This window comes from Ambystoma mexicanum, chromosome 7q, assembly GCF_040938575.1.
Source record: "Ambystoma mexicanum isolate Mex_15411 chromosome 7q, UKY_AmexF1_1, whole genome shotgun sequence".
Classification (NCBI taxonomy): Eukaryota; Metazoa; Chordata; class Amphibia; order Caudata; family Ambystomatidae; genus Ambystoma; species Ambystoma mexicanum.
In genome coordinates, this window is record NC_090941.1 from 839,449,568 (window position 1) to 839,468,174 (window position 18,607).

At 44.5% G+C, this 18,607-nt stretch overlaps 1 protein-coding gene across 2 annotated transcripts in view; it reads left to right on the plus strand.

The window, feature by feature from the left end:
- CWC15 (CWC15 spliceosome associated protein homolog) overlaps positions 1-18,607 on the plus strand; it is a 126,550-nt gene that overhangs the window by 79,319 nt on the left and 28,624 nt on the right. For both annotated transcript variants that reach the window (XM_069639234.1, XM_069639235.1), the window contains one exon: positions 1,575-1,693. In XM_069639234.1, the coding sequence (XP_069495335.1) occupies positions 1,575-1,693 (119 nt within the window). The remainder of the gene's footprint in view (positions 1-1,574; positions 1,694-18,607) is intronic.

Genomic DNA, 18,607 nt, shown 5'->3' on the forward strand with positions numbered 1-18,607 from the left:
CTTCTCACAACCCACCTCCAACTCTGGGTACTGCTTGCTAGTCTATGCACAGCATGGGATTCTAAGCAGATTAACAAGCATCAGAAGTCATGCGTTACTTACTGTAATAGCATTTCTGATGATTGTATCTGCTTAGATTCACATGCGCCCTCCCTACCTCCCGGCTCAAGGTGGAAGGAACATAGACATCTTACTACTTTCTCTCTTCATGTACTCACTCACAATAACCTTGGGCTCCCTCATGGCAGAAAAAATACAATCGGAGGGACTTGGGCGCGTGAGGGATTTTAGGTACACTACACATCACAATAGTGTTACAGACACACCTATGCCGACGTCCCCTTTTGGTCCCCGAAAGACGAGCTGCATTGCTCTGCGGTTACCACTGGAAGTCGGACCATATACACAGCATGTGACTCTAAGCAGATACAATCATCAGAAATGCTATTACGGAAAGTAATGCAGGTGATATTTTTTTCATTTTGTTTTCATTAAGTAGCTGATATTTGTAAATCTGTCATTCATATTACACATCACTTGTATACTAAGAAATAAATCACTCACTCCTTCATGTCTATTGCTTCATACCCCAGCAATTGAAGATCGCTCTGTTGGACCCCAGGATAATATTGCCCATTGTCAACAAGAGATTGACGAGAATTCAAAGCTCAATTGTTTATGAATCCCCCAATCGATCTTGGACCATGGAACTCTATTGGCATTCGGTTGTATTTGCAAATTAAAACTGGGAAAGATGGGACCATCGCATGTCATCCAATTCAATAGAAACACTTTATTAATCATAATACGATTGTTTCATCTGATTCTTATGTTTAAAAAAACATGTAAATTAAGATGTTTAAATGTATTTTCGGTTTAAAACACAGCGTAAATGTCTTTTATTTATACTGCTGTAGTATTGGTACATCTATAAATATCCAATGCTGTAAATGGTAGAGAGATTATTCTAGAGTATATCTTACACTATCTTGCTCAGAAGTAATAGTTCCCTCAATACCGAAGTCCATTAAATCTCATTGGAATAAGGCAGTGATTGACTGTGAACTTACAGAATGAATGACACAATGACCTGTTTAATGGTATGGTTTTGTGCTATTATAAAATAGTCCTTTATTAAAGGTAAACAGCCTTGTATACTGTGTAGGAAAATTAGCTAAACAACTTAAGATACTAAAGAGCTGCGGGGTGTAGAAGATCTAGTTGTTACATGAAAGTGGAGGTCACCGAAGAAGCTATACTGAAGCTATGTTGTAAGTGTTGCCTTATAGTGGTATGGAAAGAAAGAAATGCTAGCAAAAATCTATAGTGTATCCTGGCAATGGAAATTATTGCAGTGGCCACTCAGATGATGATATCCAGCTGATGTGGGATGTTTGAGGCTTAGTATACTTTGTTTTCTTTATTTTCTGATGGATTTCCTGCCACTTTCATTGTTTATTTGTAATGACTGCAAGAGGAAAAGATCAATTTCTCGATGCTTGCAATTTCCTAACTCTCTGCATGTTTTGTTTACAAAGTTAGCTTATTTAAGCACCTCCTTTTTTCGTTATCAGGAACTGGAACAAAAGGCTGAAGAGGAACGCATCAGAATGGAAAATATTCTTAGCGGTAACCCTTTACTGAACCTTGCCGGCCCAGTTCAGTCTCAAGCAACCTTTAAAGTGAAGAGGAGGTAGTGTGCCATTAATTGCATCCTTTCATGGATATAATGATTCCAAGTCTCATTATTTTCACAGTTTCAACGTGTTCTTCCCTATCTTCTCTGTTTTTATGATTACTTATTTTTGCTGCTAATCTTCATTTTCTTCTGAAGCCATAGACGTTCACTTTCCAAACTCACTTTGGGATCCTGCTTATGAGCTCTGCTCAGTTTACAGAGCTGGTATATTCGCAAACCTTTTGTATTGCGATATTGCAAACATTTAGTATTTTCATTTTTCTTTTTCATCAATAATTGATTAGCGGGTCATTGAATCAATTGACCTTTTGACAATTCTATTTCTAATAACATTTGATTTGTTTGTATCGGAATGGACTTTTCCAAAGAGATTTTCTGACCTGGGCCCCAGAAATGTGTAAAGGTTTGCTGCAAATTTGTGCAATGGTTGAAAATATGATCATGTGTTTCTGACCTTTTTACATTGGTTAACAGATGCACGGCCTAAATCACTGGACACATTTGCTTAAGACTTGAAACAAGTTGGGCCCAAAATGTACCATTTCGTGGATGAATCTATCCATTCGTTTTTTTTTTTTTTTTTTTTTTTTTAAATGTGGCATTGATTGGGGTGCCCTGGCATCAACATCTTTATATATTTCTCATGGTGCTTTGCAGCAGGAGAGGCTTTTCAGAAATATTAAACCTCCTACAAGAATGAGGTTACAAAACAACTTGAACATATTATGATGGGGAGGAGGGGGTACGTTTGCCTTCTTTATGGATGTGGGGGAGACTAAAACAGTAGCAGTTGGGAAGTTTGAGAGTTTATGGTTGGAGAGGAATATTTCTTTTTACTCGTTTTTGATGAGAGTAGGGTTTTTTTTTTTTTATGTCCCTCACTGGAATAGGACCATGTGCCGCGTGCATTATGACGAGAAATAATGGTAAGTTATTGGAGTAAACTTGTGATGTAGTCAGGTCTGCTCTGTCAACATGAAGACATTAACCTGGAATGTAGTGATTGGCTTTGCCAATGCTGGTCTTTGCAGCCGTCTGTCATTGTCTCTTGCCTTACCTCGGCATCAGATACGTATTCCTTGTGATAAACTATGCTGAATGACTCCGGAACGGCTCCCTTTATCCAGTATTCTGGCTGAGAGGAGATCCCATTGCACCAATGGAAGGGATCTGGAACAGTCAAAAGGATTGAAAGCTGTGCAATTAGTTCTGTCATGTCCTCGCTGGTAATTTTAATTCTTGGCATTTAAACATTTACATTATAACCTAAAATGTTAATCAAATTATTATTTTGTTGGAGGGGTCTCCCCCCAAGACCCCTGCCCACCACCTATTTTTACCTATTCCCTACCCCCAAACCATTTTCTTCCCTTTCCCACACCCCCCTAAAAAATTCTATGAACATTTTCGTTATGTGCACGCTTAAATTCCAGGCTTTGAAATGACCGGCGATGAAAGGCTGTCGTACCGTGCAATCATAGACTGTCTGACACTTCGCAGTGCTCAGCAGCGGAACATACTCTGGCTGAGCATGGATTGGGACCAGACCATCCTGAACCCTATTTCAGCCAGCTCACAGCACTGACCGGAAGTCGTTGAAAAGTGCATTCCCTTTTATGGCCATTTCCAACCTGGAAGATTAGGATGATGGCCATCAAGAAGATGCACAAAGAACAGGACTTCAACCACGAGAAGCCGTCATTTTGAGGGTATGGTTCTCAAAAAAGGCATTGCAGTAAAAGTCAAGATACATAGATATCCAATGGAAAAAAGATTAAATCTGCTCACTGCCACCGGAGCAGGTCACAAAAAATAACTAAGTTGTTAATTGGAGAAACAAAGAAGGGATGGTGTCCCTGCAACACTCCACTCAAGGTTACTCGTGCTACAATATGAGACTAAAGGTGAAAAAGAATAAGGGGAAACACTCCCTGGAATAGTAGCCATAGAAACTCACAAGTGCACCCCAAACAAACTCCATCCAAAAATCAGCTAGATGCATGCAAGAAACAGATATACCAGGGGACTCCATGAAGTCTGTGTAGAAAATTTGCAAAAAGAAAAACTTTCTTGTCCAAGACTTATTAACCATACTTTTCATATCCTGAAACCTCATTGGTTCCATAGTAGAATTTACATAATTGTGTATTACTAATGTCATTCTATTTGTTAATGTCTTATTTTTTCTGAATCGAAACCAGTGCGCAATGGCCTCTAAAACACTTGAGATTCCTTGCCCCTGTAGTAGAGCCATCGAAGCCCGTACTACTTTGTTTGCGGGAGCTTGGCTTTGATTGTTTTGTTGTCTTTTGGCACCCTATGCAATTTTTATCAATCCAGTAGGTTGTTCAAAGTTTGCCTTTATTTTAACGATTTGTAATGGCCCATGACTCTTTATGATGCCCTTAAGATTTCAGAATCTGGCAGGATTATAGTCAACATTTTAAATGGGATGCTGTTTCCCATCCATGAGCATATGTTTACTTGGATAGCTCATTTATTTATCCATGGCCTATGTATGAAATCTATGGTGGTAAGACTTTTTATTTTGAGCTCACCCTTAATTACACTTCAAGTATAAGTTGGATGCCCCTCACCCAAAGCCTCCCCAAGAGAGGCAAAAGTCTAATCCAGATACTTTCTAATCAGTAACACTTTGGGCAGCCCTACAGATGGGTATTGGCCACTTTTACTCACCGAAAATAGGCAAATGCTCTCAAAGAATAAAAATGGGAAGTAAAAATACTCCTAACAAAAAAATAGAAAACAGACACATAGAAACGTGTGCCCCTGTTTTCACTCTCGCAGCTCCATGGATATGTTTGGACCAGTAGTGTACTTACTACCACAGGAACAAACTACTATTACAACTGCCTGATTGAAAGAAGTAAACATATACCTTTTTAATGTGCATGAATAACTAGGTGCAAAGAAATAATTATTACAAAAACATATCTGTTTTCCAGTTGAAACTTTTTTACATGCTTATAATAAATACTCCCATTAAAAATGTGACTTACGTTTTTACTCCCTGAAAAAAATCATTGTACTCCCAACTTTAAAAAATAGGGAGTACAATACCTCCTACTTCCAAATCTGGAGCACTGACTTTAGGGATACGTTGGGTACTGTATTCTAAATCCTAGATCTACTGAACTAGTACATCTAAACTTAGAATGTCTAGATGTCTTTCCTGTGTCTCTGAATGTAATGGATATCTACTTCCATATCCCTGTCAGGAAGGCCAACCGAATATGCCTTAAATGTAAGGGAGGTGATCCTAATTCTCATCTATTGTGGCCGTGTCTTGCAGGCTGGTGACTTCCATCTATCTTTACTGAGATACATGCCATCATTAACACATACTTGCATATAAGGCTTGCAGAGGACAAGACGTGCTGTTTTCTTTGCCTGTGCCTTTCTATCAGCTAGCAGAAAGGTACCCAAAAGGAGGATCACTTTTCAGAGAGCAGTGTAATGAGACTGCACAGAGCCAGTACTTCAAGGAACATAACACAATTCTTAATCAATATATCAGTTGATACATACAGAAAAAGCTGCAGCTCTCCCTCACCTACTTCTCTCTTCTAACTGCCTCGCCTTCCAGAACCTCCATGCTTTCCCATTCCACAGAATACCCATCCACTTCCAGAACATGAGATAATTACTCCAAAGGACCAAGTTTACACATAAAAACTAGCTTCAATTAATGAATGATAAAGAATGTAATAAACCATATTTGCTGGAAATACAGACTGTTGCAAGTCATACATTGCCTTGCACTCATGTAATTCATGGTGTCTGTTGGACTAAAAATGTATTAGCTAGAGTGCCTTCACATCATTTTGAAAATACCTGTCTGTCTGCCAGTGAGATTTATTTTAGGTTCTGTAGTGTTATGGTGGATTCACAAATGCTCACTTCTGCCATTTGCATGACCACGTGGTACTGATGACCACCTTGAGTAATAAGATGGTTGTATTCTATCTTTGATGTGGCAGTAGAGTACTATGTTATCTCTCTCTCTGTGGTGGTTGTCACTTGCCCCGAGGGGCTCGGGTGCCTATAGGTTTTCCAACCCGCTCGCTTCTCTGTTTGAATTTGTTGAGGTGATATAGGAGTCTGCATGATTGCAGATTGGTTCTAACTGACGATATTCCTGACTGCCCTTTGTTAGATTGGGGGTTGGGTGGGTCAGGTGGACAGTCATTGCAGGGAGTTGGAAGCTTATAGGACCTCTCACATTCCTGGCTGGTTAAGGTGGTGTACCTTTTTGACCATGCATTTTTTGATCCTTTCCTTGGACGAGGTGTTATGTTGACCTGTGGAACGCCTAATATGGTCTAAGTAGATATATGTGCCATCATAGGAGTGGGTACTAGGTTTCTATTGGATCTCCTTTTGTACCAGCTAGTCTGTGGGTTTTCTATGTAGTGGGATAGGCAGAGCCCGATTGTTCGGCAAGTTTGTATGCAGTACCCTTGGGGTGCATTACAACAACCCTGACCTCCTGGCAATAGTAACCAAACCTTTGGTATAAGTCTGTACTACACCGGTTGGTAGTGTGGATGAGTAGCCAGGATTATCTGAAGAGGTGTCAATGTGAGCTGTAGGGGAGTTGCACAGAGGTTCACCGTGACAAGTATACAAGCAAACACTTACGCACAGGGTTTCTTGATAAAACAATTGTTAATTTATTTACCAGTCCGTTAATGTGAGCCTTCTTCAGAAGGGAGCACTATAACACACCACACAAACATACACTCTCTTAAGTTCAGAATCTGTAACTACCCATTTGGGATGGCATACAGCAGAGACCTACACCCACGGATGACTTCAATTGCTAGGGTGCTGTTGACATTAATGTATTACTGTTGACATTCAGAATTAGTTAAGAGCAAGTAAAAAGGAAAAAATTATTAGAGCATACAGGAAATCACAAATATTTGTTAAGCGGGCAAACTTTCAGATCCCACAAGAACAGTCACTCAGTTAAAACAGGCTAAACCAAAGTCAATAGGCAAGAGTCTATATGGGCTGCAGCACTTCTTTGAAGGTCAGTAGAAAAGTCTTTGCGCAATGTTTGAAAAGTCTTTGAAGAAAAAGATGAATCAATGTAGGGCCACAAGCTGTTAGACTTGTGAGTAGTAGAAGATGCAAGCAACTCTACAGCAAGAGGTAAGTTCTCTTAGACTTTGTACAGTACCTTTTAAAATGAACAATAGATGCTGCAGATGACTCCTGTTCCTGTGCAGCTCTGCAGGTCTCACTGTTCCTGGGCCTCAGTCGTGGGGACAAGAGGGAGGATATCGGGGGACTCCTGCACTGGGACGGTCAAAACTTGCAACCGGTAAACTTCACTTTCAGTTGCTGTTCAGTGTTTCAGCTCCTCGCGTCTACCACAAATAGTAACATGGTGGTTCCTGGCTGTCGAGATGGACTTACCTTGCTTCTGGGGTCCCGCACTCTGAGGGGGGCTCAGGCTCAGTCAGTCCTGCTTCCTGGGAGTCCAGAGGATCTTCCTGGAGCTCTTGGCCAACTTAAAAGCAACGCCACAAACTGGTGTTCGTCTTCCTGGCGCTACGGTTTCCAGCAGCAACTCTGGAATTTCAATCAGCTCAGAGATGGATGTCCAGGTGGCTTGCTTTGGAGTTGATTGGTCCCACCAACTCAAGGGGAGAAATCGTCCTTGCAGGGGCTTATCTGTCGATGCGAACTTGGCGTTTTAGCACTCCAGCAGGGCTACACCGGGCAAACCAATGGTCCAGGAGTTGCAGCTTCAAGTTCTTCTTCGGTTCCTTCGTCCAGTGGTCGACTCTGCCTTCCAAGCCAAAAGACTCTCCTTTTATACAGTTCTCTCTCATTCGTTACAGCCTAGCTGTCAGTCACCCAGCAGGGCGGCTGTCCTTGCCGGACAGTCAGCCAGCCAATCATCACAGAGTGCATTTGGGTCTCCTAGGGGATTAAGCACAGGGCGTTTAAGCACCCCCCCCCCTCACTTCTTGCCTACCCCAGACACCCTGGAGCCAGAGCCGGGCTTCACTCGTTAATCCTGCCAAAGGCAAAATGAACAAAGGGACAAAACCTGGTTTTGCGCGCAGAGTAAATATCAAGAAGGACCTTTCCACAAAGAAATTGCGACAAAAGACGACCCTTGGGTGCTTTACTGCAGCTACAAATGCAGCCCGTGGTAAATGCACAGCATAGTAGTAAAAAGAAAAAAATAACTGCCACCAGCCATTCAGTGAGGAAGGGGTAACATAAAATCTTTTACATGAGAAGCTAGACAAAGGGGATACTAAGTAACCCCTCCAGCACCCTATGGTAAAATAGTGTGTGCTGGGTCTAGAAAGTTACAAATGTAAGTAAAGTCAATTTCACTTTACTGTTCTGGAAAACAGTAGTTTATTCCAGAGAAGGTATTTAAACCATGGGGACATCTAAGACTTCCCTGTGTCACTGCACTAAAGCTGCTGTGTGCCACAATGTAAAAAATGTAAAATATGATGCCTATGGAGTTTGTCAGACTCCACAACCAAAAGAAATAGAGTTCAGAAATCACTTTAAAATATATGAGGGAGTCGGAAAAAGGGTCTCTCTCTAGGATAAAAAAAAAATCAAGTCCTCAAAATCCAGCAGAGTTGCTGGGGGTCTCTAAGGTAGAGGGAATTGGCACATTTCTGAGAATTCTCCCTAACACCGATGAAGGTGATGTGTATGATATTTGGTAGTGTGGCCTTTTCAAGGGTTGCCTGTAGGGCTTCATCATGTGCAAACCTGTTGCGTTAATTAAACATCCCTCTGTTGTAACAGCACTTACATTGTAAAAGTATTTTCCATAATAGTAGAGAAAAAACACTGTTCTTGTATGCATCAACAGTAATACAAACAGTTCTCAATTTTTGGATTCTGTAGGATATCTTAAATGTCATTTTATGGCATATCCAAGCTAATGACTTTCACACCACCTTTTCCACGCATTGTATTTCATTCATTCAAAAAACAGTAATTCATTTAACTTTGAACTCTTCTTGCCAATTTACATCTCAACATTTAATAGTTAATGTCACTTTAAACTCCTGGTTCCAAAGATCGGTTTAAGCTCTTCGTGGTCTTGGTTCCATAGCTCTTACCACTTTAAGCTATCGGTACTGACATGTCTTTCAATCTTAGTTGAATCTTCTTCAAAGGACAAAACCAAAAGAATGTTTTGTATTATTTTCAAAAGTGTAGTTACTGTGATTAATAATTAAAACACTTTGTCTCTGTATATTTTGATGTGGTCCCCTTTTACTTAACTATCTAAAATCTTTACATAAACAGTCTCATTCTGTTAGCTAATACATTCATCTCTAACAAACAAAACACATGAATACTGTGGTTAATCTGATAATGTCATCACTCCTTTCCCGGCAGTAGCCTCTCATGTGGCCAGGGGACTGCAGCCACTACCTGATCCTTACCCAGGGGGTGGCCATGCGAGGCAGGATCAAATGAGGGGAGGTGACCCTCGGGGTGGGGGGGGGGGGGGAGTTTTAGGGGGAAGTTGGAGGAGAGAAGGGACAGTCCTCATCAGATGCGACATCGTATCCCCCTTTCCCTTTTAGGGCTATCCCCTACATTCTTCATGCCTTGATGGCATATTGTGATAATCCCCTTTAACAACCCGTAAAGCCTGCTGACTGTATCCTTTGATATTCTGTAGCAAACCAAATGACAAAGACAGACGAGTAAATGGGCTACCCAATGAAGATTACTAGGCTTAACCAAAACGAGCACTCTAGTGCTTGGAGGAAGCTGATTGGCTCCGAGCAACTCCCTTCCTTGAAGCAGGAGTTAAAAGATGGAACCGCTGAGAGCAACAGAGATCTGACCAGCTAGGCACTGCTAGGGGAAGCCAAGCTGCCAAGTGGATAGGCGAGCAAGGAGACACGGGAGAACTCTCGAACGTCCCAGTCAAGCTGGGAATCCAGGAGGCGGCAAGCAAGGCAGAGAAGTGACATGAAGAATGTGGGGAGGCAGCATCTGGACCGGAGATGCATTACCACAGGCAGGAGAGACACTGAAGCAGGATGCGAGGCAAAGCAAGAGCTTCAAGCCAGCAAGGGAAGCCAGAAGGATGCACAGAGGGAGAGAGTGGAATGACCAGAGCGGGATCGTAGAAGCCAAGGAAGCTGTCCTGAAACTGGAGAGCCCACAGTGGAAGGTCTGGGGTCTGGGAGTGAGCTGGAGAAGGCATTCCCTAATTGGAATGGGAGGAACATTTCCTATGGCTTACATCACAAACTGATTTTCATAGTCCCAATATTTGGAAATATAAAAATACAACAGTGATATGAGAGAACCTGGCAGGAGAGCATACAGATGTGTTTTGCAAGTCTGGACCCGGACCAAAGTTGTGGTATCTTGAAAAGAGAATCCCAAGGAAGATTCATCTTGAAAAGGGAATCCGAATGAAGATTCATGCTCATAAGAGTTTGAATTGCATTGAATGTGAAAAGGTCCAGGGGAAGGTAGTATTTTCCACTGGAGTGAATTGCAAAACCAAGAGGAGGGGGTTATCATCTTGGGCTTCAAAGAACTTGGTTATTCTTTTGAACTTTTGTTTTGGGGGGCAAGAAACCTGGGGTAGGGAGTCATTCTCTGGAACTGTGGCCATTATCCATTTGGAACTTTTGTTGGATTTATACCTTTTTGTTGAACTTGAATGTTTGAGCACTTTCCAAGCCAAGGACAATACCCTTAATACCTTTGTCCCGTTTAGAATTAGAGCTAGGATAGGATTTTGGACACAGCAAGGCATAAATTAAATCGACACTTGTGTAGCAAAGATAGCTATTTAAGTTACCATGTTCATTGAAAGCACATCTCACCCTGCATTCCACTCTTGCCCTTGGGTCTCTCTCTCCACCCTCTTTTGACTGTTCACTCCAGTTCAGAGTGTAGCAGTAATTATCTCCTCTACTCTTAACTGCCAAATGCCTTTGTGGGAGTGCTAGGCAAGAATTTGTTTTTTTCTTCAAATAATTGAAATGATACTTTTATTAAGTGACTATATCCTGTCTGACAAAGATCAGTATGTGCAAACTTTATTTTTTAAAACAATCTTGTAATTCCATCCCTAAAACTTGAAGTCAAATAATGCATAATTACAGTATTGCTACTGCAAAACATTGCATTGTCTCCATGCTGTACAGTAAAGTGTAGGTTAGTGAATGTAAATCTTAGTGTCAACTAGATTTCCTTTTGTTGGAGAAGATGCATCAAATTGACAAGTGAACACGTTTGAAAATGTGCATGATAATGAGGCCAAATGCTTTTGATGGCAATCCTAGTTCTGTGACCTGCTGGTCGGATACATCTGTGCAACTGGTGCTGAACCCATAAGCCAATCCCGTACGCCTAGATATTCTATCTTATCGCCTTGTTGCTTTATACCAGCTGCCCTGAAAGTGAGATGGCCGCCAACTACAATATTCCACCTCGTTTGCCTAGTTCCCTGCCTGCTACACCATCCACCCAGATTACGCTTACATAGTGAATGCACAAACCTAACTAGATTTATAAAGTATTGATCAGTAGTTCCATCCACCTGTGAGCGAGAACTGCCCAAACTGTTATCAAAGCCTTTTTATCATATTTATTTATGTGTGTCCATTCATGCAGCTAACCTTTTACATTTTGCAGACACTCATCCAGGGCTTGGGAAGTCTACTTGGACGTTGTTAGGGAGAATTCTCATTTCTGTGGTAAATTCCCTTCAACCTTTGAGACCCCCAGCTCTTTTGCTGGACTTAATTTCAACCCTGGAGAGAGTGAAGCCTTTTTCTCACTCCCATGTTTTTTACCTGATTTGGATTATGGGATTCCTTTTTGTTTTTTTGATCATCTCCATAGGCATCTACTTTTGTATGGTGACACACAGCACCTTCAGTGCAGTGTCACAGAGAAATCCTTTAGATTTTTCAGAAGGTTTAAATACTTTTTCTTGGTGGACTACAGTTCCCAAGAACAGTAAAGTGAAATTGACTTTAATTAGGTCCAGCACACCCCATCTTATTTTTGTTTTGTTTTATAAAGTGCCCACTTGGCCCTCTGGCATCGTGGCACTGTTACCGAGTGACTTGCTTAGATACAGTGGTACAGTGATAAGATACAATACAACATTTCTGGTGACAATGGTAAAGGAGTAATGTGGAATGCTGGGGGGGGGGGGGTTGCTTAGTAGCCCCTTTTTCCTACTTACTCATGTAACATTTTGTTACCCTCACTACTTTAAATGGCTGGTGGCAGTGGTTTAATTTTCCTACAATTGTGCTTTTCTGCCACAGGCTGAATCCTCGGCTGCAGTGTAGTAAAATGGCCCGGTCTTCTTTTTTTGCCATTTCTTGTTTGTTGGGTCTTTCTTGGGTTTTACACTGTGTGCCAAACCAGGTTTGACCGCTTTGTTAGTTTTGCCTTTGGCCGGCTTCGTTACTTAAACCCGCATCTGGCTCCGGCGTGTCTGCAAGGGCAGGAAGTGAGGGAGATGCCCGAAACCCCATGTCCTTAATCTCCAGGGCGACCTGAATACACCCAGTCCTGATTGGCTGGCTATCCTTGCAGGACAGCCATCCAGCTGTATGAGTGACAGCTATGCTGTGCATGAATGGGAGAAACCTGCTTAAAAGGCGAGGTTTCTTGGACTGAAGACAGAGTTGACCACTGGGAAGAACACCCCGATGAATAAACCGTGATCAAAGCTTGCTGCATCCCCCTGGACTGTTGAATGCCCGGTGAGGCCCTGCTGCTGTGCTGAAACTCCTTTTTCTAATCGACAAGAGAAGCTTTGGAAAGGATGACCTCTTCCCTTGGGTTAGTGGGACTGTTAGGGAGAATTCTCAGAAATGGAGACCCCCAGCTCTTTTGCTAAACTTTGGGACTTTGTACTTTTAATTCTGTATTTTCTGCTTTTGTTTTTGGAGTCTGACAAACTCCATAGGCATCATCTTTTTACATTGTCACTCAGCACCTTCAGTGCAGTGACACAGGGGAAGTCTTCCAGATTTCCCAAACGTTTAAATAAATTCTCTTGGTTAAACTACGGTTTCCAAGAGCAGTGAAGTGAAATTGACTTTACTTGCATGTGTAACTTTCTAGACCCAGCACACAATATCTTATGATAGGGTGCGTGGGGGCGGGGGGGGTTACTTAGTATCCCCTTTGTCTAGTTTCTCATGTAACAATTTTATGTTGGCCTTTCTACAATCGATGGCTGGTGGCAGTGGTTTAGTTTTTACTACCATTGAGTATTTTCTACCACAGGCTGCAATTGCAGCTGCAGGAAAGCACCCATGGGAGTCCATTTCGCCAAAATCTCCATTTGTTGCCCTCGCCTATCTACTGTCAGTGTTGAGACCCTCCTACTTAAACTGACTTGAACTAAGAACAGTTGTATTAACATCCTAGCACTCTACAAACCACCTTCATTAACCACAGACTTCAATGATTTTTTTTTGTAAAGTATTTTATTGGTTTTTTTCAAGAAAGTGAGAAACATTACAAACTTACAAGTGTGGTAATAAAGAAACGATACAACAAAAAAAAAAGTAACGTGAGAACAACCAAAACAGCAGTCTACATGTAGCGTTAATTATGAGATGTTTGGTGGCAAGTAAAAATTATAGTTCCGATGTTACAGGAAGCGAGGGGAACAGATTCGGGTAATTCCATCTCTGTATCAGTATGAAAAATCGGGTGTTGTAGGACGCTACAGTCCCTCAGGGAGGCTTAGTCTGCCCTGAAGCGCATGTCACTCAGGAGGGCTTTCCAGGAGTCCAGGGTTCCACTTGTGGCTTCTCCGCTGGTTGTGATCCCGTCTTGCCAGGCCCTGGTTTCAGCAGTCGTCCATCTCGCCAGTTCGCTCAGCCACCGAGCGTGGCTGGGGCCCGCTGGGGTCTTCCAGGCCATCGCTATTGTTCTCTTGACCAAAATGCATGAGATGTCCATTAGTTTCACCAAATGTTTAAATTTGCCCGGTCTAGGATATATACCCAGTAGGCACTCTCCGGGCGTCCAGTCGTATCTTACCATGCCAGCTTCTGCGCAGGATTGTTTGGCTTTGACCCAGAGTGATTTCACCTTGATGCAGGACCAGAACATGTGGATCATGTCTGCCTTGTCATTTCCGCACCATGGGCACGTCGGGGGTATTTTCGGGTTGAATGAGGCAATCCTGTGGGGAGTCATATATGTCCGGTAGAGGACATTCAGCTGTATTTGTCCGAATCTGGAATTCCGGGACACTTTCTTGGGGTAGATCAGTGCTCTCTCCCATTCCTTGTCAGTAAGTGGTGATTCAAGATCTGCCTCCCATTTCGCCTTCAGTGCCTGACCTTTGGGGTTAGGCTTATCTATGAGTCTGTTGTAAAGTCTGGAAACTGGTCTCCATCCATCTGAGAGGTCGTGCATTTCCTGTAGCAGTGGGTCTGGGGTGGGCTCTTCCGGCCAGCTGTTCCACTGCTTCTTAGCGATCTGTTTGATCCTGTGGTACCAGAGGAACTGGCCCTTGGATAGTCCTTCAATGTTCTGTAACGACTCGAAGACCCTGAATTCCCCATCAGTGAACATGTCTCCCCATGTATATATGCCTGCTTCCTCCCATCTCCTGGGAGTGGGGAGTTCCGCCTCCGACTTGCACACATCCACCATTATGGGGTTATCCGGTGAGTACGGCTGTTTCACTTGCCTTATGTGACAGGCCCTGGCCCATATCTGCCTGCCCAGCTTGACAATCAGCGGAGTTTCGGGAGGTAGCCGAGGGGGAAACCATAGAGTTTCTTTGGGGATTAAGTTTGTGGAAGACTGCCTGAGTAGTTCCAGTTCGGCCGATGTGTCATCAGACAGCCACTTCGTAATGTGACTGAGCTGGGCCGCCAAATAGTAAAGATGAAGGTCTGGGAGTTTTATTCCGCCTTCCTTATGTGGGAGAGACAGCGTGGCCAGTGTGAGCTTGTGTCTGCGCGGACCCCACAAGAAGTCCTTGATGATGGCCTCTAGTGTCTTGAAGAAAGGCGGGCGAACGTAGTGGCAAATATTGGCAAAGAAGTACAGGAATCGAGGAAGGATTATCATTTTGACAATCGCCGCTCTACCCACCATTGACAGTGGTAGTTTGGACCAAAATATGATTGAACGCCGAAGGCCAGTGACTGCTGCTATAGTGTTATGTTCGTGTGTGTGTAGCGGGGTGTGGCCCACATTGATTCCCAGGTACCGGAACTTGTCGGGTTGCCACTGTATTCCGATAGGCGGGAGGTCGTCTACTGCAATGCCCCTCAGGCTAGCTAGGGGGAATGCAGTTGATTTGTGTCTGCTGAATCGTATCCCTGAGTACTTTGCATAATTGTCAAGAACTTCTAGCGTTGTGGGTGCGTTGAGCTCAGGGTTCCTCAAGTAGAGAAGTACATCATCCGCGTATAATGAAATTATGTTGTAAACGTTGCCCACCTTAATGCCCGCATCAAAAAACTGTTGGCGAAAGTATATGGCTATTGGTTCTAGGCCCAATATATACAGCATGGGCGAGAGTGGGCACCCCTGTCTCGTGCCCCTTTGTATTGCCCAGGATCCCGAGACAATTCTGCCTGTTTTAACCCTTGCCATTGGCAAATTATAAAGTACCTGGATCCATCTGATGAAGCCCGCACCAAAGCCGAAGCCCCTCAAAACCTCCACAAGCCACTCCCAATAGATAGAGTCGAAGGCCTTGATGGCATCAAGTGACAGTATCGCCAGGTCCTCCTCTCGGTCGTGGGTTTCGGCCATGATGTGTTGTAGTCTCCTGAGGTTGGCCGTGGTGTTGCGTCCTGGGACGAATCCATTTTGATCTTCGTGAATTATGGATCCTACCACTCTGGCAAGTCTGTTGGCTAATATAGAAGTGAGGATCTTGCTGTCGTAATTCAGCATGGCCAAAGGTCGATAAGAATCACAATCGGTGGGTGACTTGTGCGGCTTGAGCATTGGAATAATTATGGTCTCTTTCATGGTGTTGGGCAGGATGCCATTTGTGTAGGCTTCTTGATAAACTTCATGTAGGATGGGGGTGAGAATGGGTTCGTAGGTCTTGTAGAATTCGGGCGGGAGACCATCACTGCCGGGGGCTTTGCCATTAGCGAGCGATCTGATGGCCGCTGTCACATCTTCAGAAGTGATTTCCGAGTCCAGTTCCTCCCTCTGCTCGCTGGAGATTTGAGGGAGGCCTATCTCCTCCAATGTTTCGATTAATTCTGCGGCGGGCACCTGGGACTCGTGGGCATACAATTTGGAGTAGAACTTAGCAAAAGTCTTGTTGATCTCCATCTGCGTCTTGTATGTTACTCCTTTTTCGTCCTTTATCTCCGTTGGCAGGTGTTTAGGGTGTTCCCGCTTGCAGAGCCAGGCAAGCAATCTGCCGGGTTTGTCAGACTCGCTGTGGGATCTGGCGGTATGTGTTGCGAAGTCAAATTTCTCCAGTCTGGCCCATCATTCCTGACATTTTATACGGGCTGTTTTAAGGATCTTCTCGGACTCTGGGGAAATGTCAGGGGCGGACTCTAGTCTTGCGATCTCTAATTCCTGGGCCTCAAGAGAGGACTGTAGTCTGCGGGTTCCGCCCGCTCTTGAAATGATTTCTCCCCTGGTAACCACCTTCATGGCCTCCCACAGTGTGGACCAGGTAGCCACCGATCCCTTATTGATTCCGACATATTCCTCTAGCTTCTCAGCAAGGTCCTCTCTGAACTCTGGATCATCCAACGCTGCTGTAGGCATCCTCCACATGGGAATTGGAGGTTTGGGTCCACGCAGCTGCCAATACATGGCGAGCGGGGAGTGGTCAGAGATCGATCTCCCCAAATATTCAGTGGATGTGGCCAGTGGAGATTGTTCCTTATCAACAAACAAGTAGTCGATCCTTGTGTGGACGCCATGTGGAGCTGAGTAGTGTGAGTAAATTCTGGCCTCTGGATGTTGCACTCTGTCTACCAGGTTGAGCTGGTCGAGTGTTTCCGTCAAGGAGGTGGATGCGGGATTGCTTGGCTGAGGAGGAGGGCGCGATCTGTCCTTGCTTAAGTCCATGACGCAGTTGAAGTCTCCCCCCCACACGAAGGTCCTGCCTCGGTGTTGTGCCAGTCTGGCACTCAACGTGCTTAAGTATGACGGGATTCCATGCTGCGGAAAGTATGTGTTAATGAAGCACACTGGGGTTTGTTCTATGGTGCCCCACATTGATGTATATCTCCCTTCCTTGTCGGAATCCCAGCCTTCTAGCTGGAAAGGCACATTCGGGTTCACCCATATCAGTACGCCTCTCGCATATTTGGAGTAAGGAGACCCCCTCGTGGTCCCATCCCATCGATCTGTTAACTTAGACATGGAGTCCGCTGTAAGGTGGGTCTCTTGTAATAGCGCAATCGAGACCTTCTTCCTCCTGAGGTAGGACTGTACGCGGTTCCTTCTGAGGTATGAAGCCATTCCCCTCACATTCTATGTCATCACAACAAGTTGCGACGCCATCGGATCGGTGTTCTGAATTCGTCTTAGAGTTCTGGCCCGCTGGCCCGGTGGCACAACGAACCACAGGTGGCGTTCTGCGGGCGGGGGGGCCCTGGTTCATGAAGTCTTGTGTCGTAACTTGCCACCATCTTGTACTTTACCAACATTGATGATTCGTAGACTGCAAAACCAACTAAACTAATAACATAACACAAACTGGTGCGCCCAGCGACTACAACACTGTCGCGGTGCTCAGGCGCTCTCGAGCCGTCTGAACCCATCCGGGAATCGGGCGTGAGCTGGGTCGGGCGGTGAACTGGCCCAATTGGATTTTCTGCTGGGGGTAGGGTTGGTGCGAGGCGGCAGGGCCGTGCGAGGGCCGCTTCCGTAAGTTAAACTGTTGTTTGGATTACCTGCTGGGGTCCGGTTACTGGTGGTGCGAGGAGACTCGGGACTTAATCATCATTCCGAGGAGGATCCTTGCCATCGGCTAGGTTATGATCTTCTAGCCACATATTGGCCGCCTCCGGGTTTTCGAGAAATATTGCTCGCCCATTATAAACAACTCTCAGGCGCGCGGGGTACAGCAGCCTGTATTTAATGTCCAGTTGGCGAAGCTTCGCCTTGATCGGGACGAATGAGTTCCTTTCCCTCTGCACTTTCTGGGTGTAGTCGGGGTAAATAGTAATTTTTGAGTCCCCCCTTTCAATGGGACCTGCCTCCCTGGAGTGCCGTAGGATGGTTTCTCTATCTTGAAAATTCAATATTTTGGCTATTATTGGCCGTGGATGCGAGCCGGGGGGAGGACGTCTCTGGAGGGATATATGTGCCCTTTCGACCGCAAAGCCTTGGGTTAGTTTTCTGGCCCCAATCTCTTGTAGCAGAAGGGTTTCGACATAGGATGTGGTGTTTAGTCCCTCTGTTCCCTCCGGGATACCCAGGATCCTGATGTTCCCCCGTCTGGCCCGTCCTTCGGCTTCCTCCGCCCTTTCCTCCAGGAAGGCGACCCTCCTCTTTAGATCGGAAACTTCGGACTTCAGGGTTGTGGTGGCCCCGGACAGCTCCGTTGTGGAATTCTCGACGGTCGTTACCCTCTCCGTCAAGTTGCGGGCATCTTGGCGGATGAGTTGTATGTCTATTTTGAACTCATCAATCTTGGAGTCAATGTGGGTTCTCAGTGAGGCAATGGCATCCAATATCTGAGAGCGATTGTCGTTGACCTCCCCTTCATTCGGATGAGTGTTTTCGGAGAGGCTAGGTCTGGACTGAGTGGAGGTCTTCGACTTGGTCGAGACAAAGGAGTCCATGGTGGCGGCCCTGCTCTTGTTCTTGGTGGCCATCTTGAAGTTGCTGGACGTAGATCGCCGAACATGCAGGGGCAAGTGCGTGCCC